Raw genomic sequence first — 11813 nt, 5'->3', positions numbered from 1 at the left:
CGCATACAAAAAGGGCGGAGATACGTGTTCCAACAGAGCACATACACAGTGCTCCATATTTATTGTGTAATTCATGTATTCTTTTTAATTTAATGATCAGTACCTCAGGTGATGATTTAAACAAGGATTTATGAAAATGGTCTGTCATGAAAAATGAAACATCTTAAAAAACCAAGGCAAGCCCTGGGAGTGAAACATCTTTTTATCCCACTTCCCATGTTTCATAAGATGGACTTATCATTTGTTCACGTGTCCTTTACACATATCCACAAGGGCAAACTGTTAAGCAGGAATTTTAGATCTCTGTACTGAGGCATATGTGTATTTGTATATGCCTATGGACATGTGGACAGTGGACTTTGTTGCATGACAATGTGAGACCACACACAGCTCTGAGTGTCAACAGATTTCTCGCCAAACAACTTTACTATGCTTCAGCATCCTCTGTACTCCCCTTACCTCTCTCCACGTGATTTTTTTGTTTCCATGACTGAAAAAAACGCTAAAAGGACTATGACATGAGAATATAGAGGCCATTCAAGCGGCTGTGACAATGGAGCTTGCAGCCATTCTGAAAGAAGCATTCACCAGCTGCTTCCAGGACTTGCTGAAACACTGGCAGTGGTGTTTTGACTGGAGAGGGGACTACTTTGAAGGTGACAGGAACCATTAGTTCATAAGTTGAATTTTGTATTTTTTACAGACTCAGTCTTGGAACTTTATGGACAGAAGACAAAGGTTGTATTAACTGAAGGACAGTGGTGCACCATTAGGGGTAGTTGCTGTGGTATGGTAAGAGGAACTCTAGAAGAAAAATGTTCATACCTGATGAAATGAAAATCAGTTTTGGTCTTTTAATGACAACTGGGAGTAAGGTTTGAGATAAATATTGCAGCATAACAAACAAATTTTGCACACTTCAATGTTAGAAATATTCCTTTTGTCCTTTTCTATACAATTTCCACGCAGTCTTGTAACACAAGCCATTTCGGTGTAACTTTCAACACTCACCTCAACAACCACTGCTTACTGCAATCATAAAACAAGTAAGTGCAAATTTTAGCAACTTCATAGTCAGTGTATAGGTTATGCATTAGAAAAACGACTTTTAGGCCTCATCCTTCAAGACTCATTCACACTGGACATCCTCTAAAATGCATAATATAAAGATACAAACAGCAGTTTTATCTTTAAATAATCAAATTCAAGACACCCTAATTACATTTTGGGACACAAAATTTTCTCCTGAAATATTGTCCAGAAGCCTCACTATACAAAGGCAAACAGTCAAAGCTCTAATGCATGAAGGTAATAGACAAACATATCCTCAGATGCATATGTACAAAATGATGCGACTGTCTTGTGTAAATAATACATAAAATATTGTTACAATTTAATCGATTTCATGTTCCCTACATTTTCAATCAGAATTAATACAGAAAAGTGCACTGAATAGTATCTATATCTTGCAAAATTTTGAAGTGGCCCAAAACTAAAAATACATAATACATATATAAGCACAAAAACTTTGTTTCACGAGTATTTATTTTGCTCTGGAGAAACTGATGCTGTAACACTGCATTAGTCTGTGCAACAAAGATTTATGGTTGTAACTTTCTCTGCTCAGTGCCTGCAGTTTGATACTTCCTTGTGCTGTAAGGTTTAGCATGTCTTCCTACAGTTTGTCACAGTAGGTAGATGGCTGGCTCATAACATCCAGTTACCAATAGTATGTACTCCTATAGTTTCTCAAATATACAAGTTAAAAATGAAAGGTATGTTGTATGGTGCGAGTATAGGAGGCATGAATGTAAGATTCCACAGTCTAGACATTGACTTCATGGAAGAAAGTGGTTAACATATGTTTTAGTTCCCCAAGGGAAGAGCCCTTAGTCAACTGGGTCACAAAGCTGTAGCTCGGATGGGTCTGAATGTGTGCTCACAAAAAATACTAATTTTAGACTGACAATATCTGTTATTGTGGTATGCTAGAACTGTGAAAACTTCTGGGAACAATCAAAAAAAGTAGCAGAAGAAAGGCACTACCATCCTGCCCAAAATACAGACCATTTGCTGAAATGACTTGTGAAACATAACACTCTCATATTTACATGACAAGTGATGAGCTCTTTTCTCTCTTTATAATGTCTGCTTTCTCTTGCACAGTCTCACAGTGTAGGTACAAATAGAAAAGAATTCTCATTCATCTTCACTCACTGACATATTTTAAGAGTAGTTTTATTTTCTTTTTACACTTTTCAGTCACATAACACTGCACTGTTGCCTTACGCAACATAATTATACTGGTTAGGGTTGTCTTTATCCCTTTCCATGTAGTCCCGATCGATCAGTGACTCAATGCGTTTCTTCAAGTCAGCAGGCTGAAAAGAAATACATGTTACAAACAAGACACGTTCTGGGAAATTCACTTCAGGCCAAAATATTTACAGCACTTCAATTTATACTTCTGCAGAGTAACACAACATATCTCACAATCACACAAAGCAAATGAAATGATTCTTCCTGTCTGTATGAATTTTGTGTTTTCTACTGACTGAAATCATTAATGAATGAGAGCACCTATAGAGAAGTATGATCACACATTAAACAAGAGGTTCTAGGAAGAACTGCCTATTTCCCTTGATATGACACAGACTGCATAGAAAATGACATGTCCAACAATTCTTCTACTGCACATGCATTGTCATGGTAATGTTTTTTACCAAGCTGCTGCATAGCGACAATAAGGGGAAGCACAAAAAAAATACTGTGTTGCAATTATGCACTCAACTTTTCATGTTCTGCACAAAAAATATGTTTAGGTTCAAACAGAACTATCAAGGTACATTTTCAACAAGGAATCACAACTTTAATTGCATTTTCTGCAAAAATTAAGCATCAGCCAAATTTTAGCATGGGACATTTCAGTCTCAGTCTTCCTCAATGAACTGTGTGGTGGAGTCCATAGGCACAGGTTTCTAGATACCTGTGTGCATGTGGGGGGGGGGCTGGAAAATTCCAGAAATGGCCCACAGCGCTACTGCCATCTTGCCTCACTGTCTGAGCAGTCATGCATTCTTGTGCACTTATTATGTCTCTCAGTATTAAATTAAAATACATCTGATTATTTTTCTGAACAGATCAGTCTCAAATTAATACCAAAATTGAAGAAACCAGCCACCAAAAGCAAGGAAAAAAGTTACAAGTTCATACGAGTCTGCGATGCTGAAGTGGCAAGCTTTTAAATGGCACACATGATTTTCTGAATCCATGACAACTCCTGATCAGGCCATCTGAAAACTGCAAAAAACCCCATGAAAATGCTGTAAAAGTGCAGCATATTGTTTGTATCAATTGAAGAATGACTATCAGAATGATAAGAACAACTGAGGATGGATACAGTGTGTGTTCAACAAATGTTAAACATAAGCCTTGAAAAAGTTTGCGTTAAGATGGTGCCAAAAACCAAGGACCTATGTCTGAGGTGAGATTGACCTTGGGGTACAAAATTCAAACTGAACCTAACTTTCTTGATAATATCACAGGGCAAAATATGGATATTTCGGTATTACCCTGAGACCAAAAGGCAGAGCGCACACTGAAAGGTTCCAAATTCTCCCAGACTGAAAGAAGCAATGATGAGCAAGTCAAAATATGAGGCCATTCTCATATTTTCTACCAAAATAGGTGCTGTGCACTCAGAACTTGTTTCCCAAGGACAAACATCAGGAAATTTGCCTTGGAGTTCTACAACATCAGAGGGGAGAAGTGAGGCTAAAAATTGCATCTTCTAAGAGAAAGGGATTAATTTAAGGTGACTGGAGGAGGTAAAAATCTACATCACACACACACACTAAAAGCAATGTCAGGTGATGAATTCCAGAAATTATTCCAAGTGTGACAAAAGAATGGCTTTGTGTGTAGCTGCAAAGGGGAACTTCTCTGAAGGGGACAACAGCAATTAATTGGCAAGATGTTTTTAAGGTCATTCTTGGAACACACTAGCCATACCTTGTATATATCTTAATCACTACTGCTTTTGGAAAATTTATGAAAAAATGGCTAAAGAAAAGACGAACAGTTCCTAAATTTTTCCTCTTCATTTCATTACGCATATGCTAATTTCACCTATCTAAGGCAAACAGCAAACAATACTCTTGAAGTAACAAAATTTCAAGTAAGGCTAGGTATGTCACTTCATCTTCAGAACAATACTGCCTGCACAATAAAGATATCAGTTTGTGGCAATCACATACCTTGACAGGGAACTTCAGCTGGTTGTAGAGTTCACTTATAAGTAGGTTATGACTCAGAGTTTTCCTCATCTTCATGATGCGTACAATAGCTGCATCTATCTGGTACTGCCTGTCCTGGAACACTCGTTCCTCTGTTGCCTTCTGCTCCTCTGTCTGCAGAAAATATAACCATATTTCCATTCAAACCTGTACTGCATGTTTGACTACACAATTACTGACATAGTATTCTGCTGTTTTGTACCATCATGTTGTCGTCCTCAGTGTGTAGAAGTCATGATGCTGTACTCACACAACCTGTACATTCACATTTCTGTACAATGAATGCCAGACTAACAAAATAACCTGTTAATGTTATATTTTAGCATCCTGTTGCACTGATTTTCATCCATTATATTACGTTANTGGACAAATTTCAGTTCAACAAGGACTTCGCTAATAAATTGTTCCGCATCAAAATTAATCAGATACAGATGAAGGAAACGGTAAGTCTAATGGTCACCACCTAATATCTGACCAGCTGACTGATGGTGATAATAGTCATGCCACTTAAAGTCACCTTACACCTATCTCTAATATATTTATTACCAAGTGGAACAGTGACAACTTGCCTGAATTATATTGAATGCTGTGTTCCTTAAATATTGTCATGTGTATGTGAGTGACTACAGATGGGATTTGGATTGGTGAATGGATTTACTGACCACTTATACACATCACTCAGAATTACAAGTAATTACAGTGCTATCACTAATCTCCAAACTTCACAAATCACCACAGCACCCACCACCCTTTTTGCTAGCCTGCTGTGTCTTGATCAGCCATTCCCTGGTCCACTTAAAAAATTGTACATTTTTTCCTCCAAGTAAAATTGCTTACACACTCTTTTTTAACTTTCATTCTGGAATACTGAAAAATTGCTTGGAATGTTTTGCACAAGTCATATGGGGAAATGGTGAGGATTGACAGTATTTTCATTGTACAGGATATTTTTATCCATTATATGTATACAGTGGCCGTCTTGTAGTGCACTCAACTTCACCTGTCACTTCACAACGTGTGTCGGCAACATAGTCCCATCATCAGGTGTCCCAATTACGTCAATCTATTGCATTGCCTGCCCTCACATGTCTTCACAACACCATTTAAAAAGTCCGTATTTCTCAACTATGATAAATTTACACTCGCTAAAACTTAAGATAATTTATCTTATTTATCATAGTTGACAAATACGGACTTTTTAAATGGTGTTTTGAAGACATGTGAGGGCAGGCAATGCAATAGATTGACGTAATTGGGACACCTGATGATGGGACTATGTTGCCGACACACGTTGTGAAGTGACAGGTGAAGTTGAGTGCACTACAAGACGGCCACTGTATACATATAATGGATAAAAATATCCTGTACAATGAAAATACTGTCAATCCTCACCATTTCCCCATATGACTTGTGCAAAACATTCCAAGCAATTTTTCAGTATTCCAGAATGAAAGTTAAAAAAGAGTGTGTAAGCAATTTTACTTGGAGGAAAAAATGTACAATTTTTTAAGTGGACCAGGGAATGGCTGATCAAGACACAGCAGGCTAGCAAAAAGGGTGGTGGGTGCTGTGGTGATTTGTGAAGTTTGGAGATTAGTGATAGCACTGTAATTACTTGTAATTCTGAGTGATGTGTATAAGTGGTCAGTAAATCCATTCACCAATCCAAATCCCATCTGTAGTCACTCACATACACATGACAATATTTAAGGAACACAGCATTCAATATAATTCAGGCAAGTTGTCACTGTTCCACTTGGTAATAAATATATTAGAGATAGGTGTAAGGTGACTTTAAGTGGCATGACTATTATCACCATCAGTCAGCTGGTCAGATATTAGGTGGTGACCATTAGACTTACCGTTTCCTTCATCTGTATCTGATTAATTTTGATGCGGAACAATTTATTAGCGAAGTCCTTGTTGAACTGAAATTTGTCCATGTCCTCAACATCACGACCTCTTGGGGTCTTCTGCAATACCCGTGCTTTACCGCAGGCTAGAGACTGTAAAGTTCTACGTAGTTCACCATCCTGGAAAAATGGTTATAATTTTGTTGGATTTGAGGTTCTGACAGTGGTGCCTAAGAAAAGTACTAACCTCCCACCCATGTTTAGGTCTTCCTAGTGGTCTCTTTCCACACTAAACCTCCACTGATTCCCTCCAGGAATTAAAAATAAAATGTTACACAACACACAATATGGATGTTCTTAAGACCCACAACTTTTACTTGTAACAATTTTGATATTATGTAAATTTAACACGATATTACACATATTTCACGTAGTACAAGGATAAACAGTTGATGCCTCTATACAATGTGGTATCTGTACTGCTGTTAGCAACACATGAATATCAAAACCAACAACTGTACAAAAACACACAAAAAATTCTGTCCTCTAAATCAGAGTAAACTCTCCCTTCTTGTTTCATATGTAAAAGTTTGAGACCTTGAATCCATTATCATCAGTCATTCCCAGCTGTCAGTTGAAAATACATTTCCTTGATTAATTTTTGATTAATCCTGCATGTGCATGTAGGGAAGTAATGGGACACTATCAGCTGACTTGCAGAGATTTGTAGAGGCTGTTGATGGTGTTCTTGAAGTTCTCCCATTAATTCAAAAATTAAGTTCCTACATTTGTCAAAGTACATCACTATTAGTGGATAACACTGGCAGTCATTCCAATATACAACATAAAACAACCTAATGAACAGCTGGTTAGCAATACCTCTATATTTGTGAAAGTCCTTAGCTCTTCTAATGACAGTTCATCAGAACTGTTGAAAAGTAGCAGAACCAAGGCTTGAAACAAGGACACCATGAGCTCCTTCTTGCCCTGCAACAGAAGAATAACAACAAAATGGTGAATAAAGCATCTGAAACTGAATAAAGACAGCCTCATTCAGCTGAATACAATGAACTACATTCCAGCAATCTCAATTGTGCCCAAACATGGAACGCTTATTATCTGACATGAAATGAATACATAACAGAGACCTTACATCCATGACAGACTTGATCTCAATCTCAATTAGTGAGAAAAATTTAATTTTGGTACATATTTGTGCACAATATTCTCTACATTATATTAATTTCATGAACTCTCTCAAAAATTTCTCATTGTCCAAGAATCTGGTACAGTGTTGCCTGGATATTAAGTTTGGTTTTTGAAGTCCTGCCTAGACATTCGTAAAAAATAATGTAAATTTTCCCATGTATAAATTCTCCTACACAACATTTTCCTGCTTTTTTAGTTAATTTTGTAACACACTTTTCAGAAAGTTTCCCATCAAACACATTTAAAATAATACTGATGAATAGAATACTGTGTGCAAGTCTGATCATAGTACAGTGCATTCAGTTAAGCAGGAAACTTCGCAACACCACTGACACGGCCCAATGTTCCTCATAAATTTCTACCGTAACTGCTGACAGCAAAATGAGTCATTAGCACTGATAAACGCGTGCCGTCGGGTGGCATGATCTTGTCACTGCAGTTAAGTCAATTATTAGTCAGTCTGTGTTAGAGATGTTGATAGGTGGTTGACATTTATGCTGAAATGAAGTTCACTATTGAACAGCGTGTATTTATTGTCAAAACTTTTATATGAAAAAAACTTACAGAAAATGTATCAGTAAGTTTCATTGTAAATTTCCTGATTCACCAGTTCCCACAAAGTCATGTGTAACCAAGCTTGTGAAAAAGTGGCAGGCCACAGGTTCAGTGTGTGACATAAAGAAGCAATTGAAGAGGATTGTGCTGACTGCAGAAAAAGTTTGGGATATTGAGGCACGACTACAGATCAATCCTCAATAATCGTTAAGATGCTTAGGACAGGAAACTGGTGTTTCGCTAGGATCTGCTTTCACAGCCACAAAATTAATCAAATTTTGCCCGTATACAATAACATTTGTGCATGAGCTGAAACAACCAGATTATGCAGCAAGAATTCGTTTTTGCAACTGGCTGCTGCAAAATGTGTACAACGGAATTGTGGATCCACAGCTTCTGTTCATGACTGATGAAGCGTGGTTTCACGTTAGTGGCCATGTCAGTGCACAAAATGTAAGAATATGGAGCAATGAAAATACACTATCAGCAAGTGCCATTACATAGTAAAAAGGTGGGGGTGTGGCATGTTGTAAGTCTGCGGTAACTCACTGGCCACTTATTTTTCCACGAAACCGTGAACTCTAACCGCTATGTTAATGATATACTAAATCCGTTCTTCAATCAGCTGACTGCTGAAGAAAGACAATATGGATATTTTCAGAAAGACAACACTACAGCACATAAGGCTAATGTAACCATGGACGCAATATGGGAAGTGTTTGAAGACAATAATTAGCAGGGGACTATGGCCTCCGAGATCTCAGTTTTTCAATTCTTATCTTGGGGAAACCTAAAGAGAAGTCTATAAGAATAATCCTCGAAGTACTGAAGCTCTGCGGAATGAAATAACATGCGTAATTCATTCAATTACCATGGACCAATTTCAGAAAGTGTCGTATAATTTATTTATGCGATGCAAGGCATGTCTTCAAGCAGAAGGGTGTCACTTTCAGCACCTGTTATAAAGCACAATAAGTTTGTGTTATCTTTTTATAGTACTCTTAGAATGTGTGCATGTACAGAAACTGATGTGAGGGAATAGTCGCAGAGACACATTACATCCACTGTACGCTAGCAAGAGTGCGCGTGTTTATCAGCGCTAATGACTCATTCTGTTATCGGCAGTTACAGCAGCAATCTGTGAGGAATGTTGGGCTGGGTCAGCGGTGTTGCGAAGTTTCCTCCTTAACTGAACGCACTGTATGTTTAAAAGGCTTTACAACCATTATTCATTTCTTGATAATCAAACTGTACCAAAGATGATAACTGATTGTGAACCACTTCGTATCTTGTACCCACCCAAATGACTGTTCCTGTCTGGTTCCACAGTTTTCATTATTCATCTTTTACTACATAAAGTGCATCACTCAACACCTACTTTTGCTCATTCAATTTTCAACATTCTTGTTTCATTGACCAGTGAGCTTGGTGTCATATGTGTACGTGTGCTTTTTTAAGTTTAATAAGAGCAAGAAATTGTTGCTATTACTTGTAATGTAGTGTACACTAATGTAACAAAAATATGACAGTGGTTCCAATGAAAAGGAAAACACTGACCTTGTAAGCAAAACTTGATGGTATATAAAGTGTGGAAGCAAATCCAAATGACATGTGTTCAGATGTTTATGTTACTCTTACACAATTTGTAGGTGGTCCATTATGACTTGTTTTCTATTAATTCTTCTTTACCACTAAAGTAAAAAATAGCTGTCATAATAATCTAATCATAATAAATCTATCCCTTTAACAGGCCATGAAGGTCCACAGGGTTGTGAGACATCGAGGCCCCCACCCTTTTCTCTAGACAATTGGCTCACAGATGGCAGTAAGGTCGTCAGACTCACGTGCCGGTCACCCTTGACCCCCCAGGAAGATTCCTGGTAATCATTTCTCTTAGAGGCTGAGTCAACCCCAGGGCCATAGCGAGGGGGGAAGGATTAGGTAAACTGGAAAAAAAAATCCACCTTGTCAGGGCTTCAACCCATGACCTTCTGGCTTGCAGCATAGTGCCTCAACCAACTTTGCTACTGCATGCCCCCATACTACACATTTGTTTTCTTTATAACTGAAATATTATAAACAATTGCTTTGTATCAATATACAAAAATGAGCACAGTTTTATGTTTTCCTTATAAAAGTTTTCCCCTTTAAGATGTTCTTTTCCATAAGTTCCACTAAGAAATACTCATCATGGAAACAAAGTCAGTGTTGCAAAATATACAATCTGTAATTTTGATCTGAAACACTTTTCAACACAAGAAATAATAATTTAAGCATCACTGTAGTACAACTGCAAAGTTTACATGCTTTGTCACCAACAGTTTACACAGTGAAGTATCTGTCCTACTGCTTAGTTATATAAACACTAGATGTGCACCTGTTACAAACAACCATCAAAACCAAACAAGGATGAAAAACTGAAAACAATGTGTACTCCAACTAGAGAAGACCTTCCACTCCAAAGTGCAAACAAGTGCATATAACATTCAATCTACATGTATGTATCCCAGTCAGAATTTCACGCAAATGTTTACCTGCACAAAGGTAGCTTTCAGCACACAGTGTCCCAGTGTTGGCTGCCACTGAAGTTTGCGTCCACTGTGTTTGCCTAGGTAGAATTTATTGAAGATAGTCTGATACTGAACCATTTCCATAGGAAGGGTTACCTCTAATACAGGGTAGGTAGGCCAGTACCCCATTGTCAGGATGTTGACTGTCAAGTCAATATTTGATAACTGTGGATAGCGCAAGTTGCCCATGTGCTAAAACATAATAAAATCTGTGATTAAACACAACAAGGCCAAAAAACAGATGTCCAGTTTCATATATAAAATTATTTCCAAGAAGTGGTTTCTATCCAACACAGTCTATTCATATGGAACCTAATGCAAACAAGTAAAGATTACCCAGGGGTTTCCTGAAACCTCATCACCATCACTAAAACATGTTGCAGGTAAATACTCCAATTATGGTTTATTTCATGTATACAGGTTGTCCCAGGAGGAATGGACCAAACTTCGGGAGGGTGTTCCTTATGTTAAAGTATGCCGATATAACCCAAAACACCTATGTCCAAAGTTCAACGGTTATGGAGATAATGGCCCGAGAAAAGTGTGGTCTTCTGGCGGGCCCACGCACTATACCTGTCAGCTGAGACCTCGTTATCTGTTTGTCCTTGAGTGTCGTGATTCACACTAGCCGTAAGCTCATGTGCTACCTACAGAGTACGTTGCGGCGGGGTCGTGATTAGTTGTGTGATGAGTTGCTGAAATGCCTCTTGTGTTTTCACACGTGGAATATTGTGATATGCATTTTGTGTGTGGATTTTGCGGTGGCAATGCACATGCTGCTGTTGAAGAATACCAAAGGCGTTTTCCCGATCGAAGGATTCCATCTCGAAGTGTATTTACGCGAATTCACCAGACATTGCATGATACTGGTTCTCTTCCGAGTGTTTCTGTGCACTCTGAAAGGGAGGATGTACAAATGATAGACATACGAGAGAACATTCCTGAGATGGTTCAGAGAAGTCCGCGTCTGTCCACTCGTAGANAACTTTACATTATGAAGAGTTATCCTTACCATGATCAAATGGAACATCTGGAACCAGGCGACCATGCACAGCGTATGGATTTGTGCCACTGGATAAAAAACTCATCCCGAACTGTTAAGCGTCATTTTATTCAGTGGCATCTTTTAACCCTTTGACGTGGTCATTTAAATTCCGCGGCCGCGGCTCCTGCGGTAATATATTCAGCCGGCCATTTAAATTTTGCTCGAAAATTATTTATTCATCATTGTTCTTAAATTCTATGAGATAGGAACATGAAACTTTCACTAAAATGATCTTAAATTGTGGTTTTATAACCTTACCTTATAATATGGGAGCCCTGTATCTCGG

At 38.1% G+C, this 11813-nt stretch overlaps 1 protein-coding gene across 1 annotated transcript in view; it reads right to left on the bottom strand.

Annotated features, from left to right (window-relative positions):
- Positions 1-829: 829 nt before the first annotated feature.
- Positions 830-11813, bottom strand: part of LOC111868514 (cullin-4A) — a 33309-nt gene continuing 22325 nt past the window's right edge. Inside the window, exons 9-13 of the mRNA XM_023859207.2 lie at positions 10447-10674; positions 7028-7135; positions 6158-6328; positions 4257-4409; positions 830-2381 (exon numbers count right to left, since the gene is read on the bottom strand). Coding sequence (XP_023714975.1) covers positions 2286-2381; positions 4257-4409; positions 6158-6328; positions 7028-7135; positions 10447-10674 — 756 coding nt within the window. The 3' untranslated portion in view covers positions 830-2285. The remainder of the gene's footprint in view (positions 2382-4256; positions 4410-6157; positions 6329-7027; positions 7136-10446; positions 10675-11813) is intronic.

Source organism: Cryptotermes secundus, unplaced genomic scaffold, assembly GCF_002891405.2.
Source record: "Cryptotermes secundus unplaced genomic scaffold, Csec_1.0 scaffold206, whole genome shotgun sequence".
NCBI lineage: Eukaryota > Metazoa > Arthropoda > Insecta > Blattodea > Kalotermitidae > Cryptotermes > Cryptotermes secundus.
This window is presented reverse-complemented; position numbering and strand designations above follow the sequence as displayed.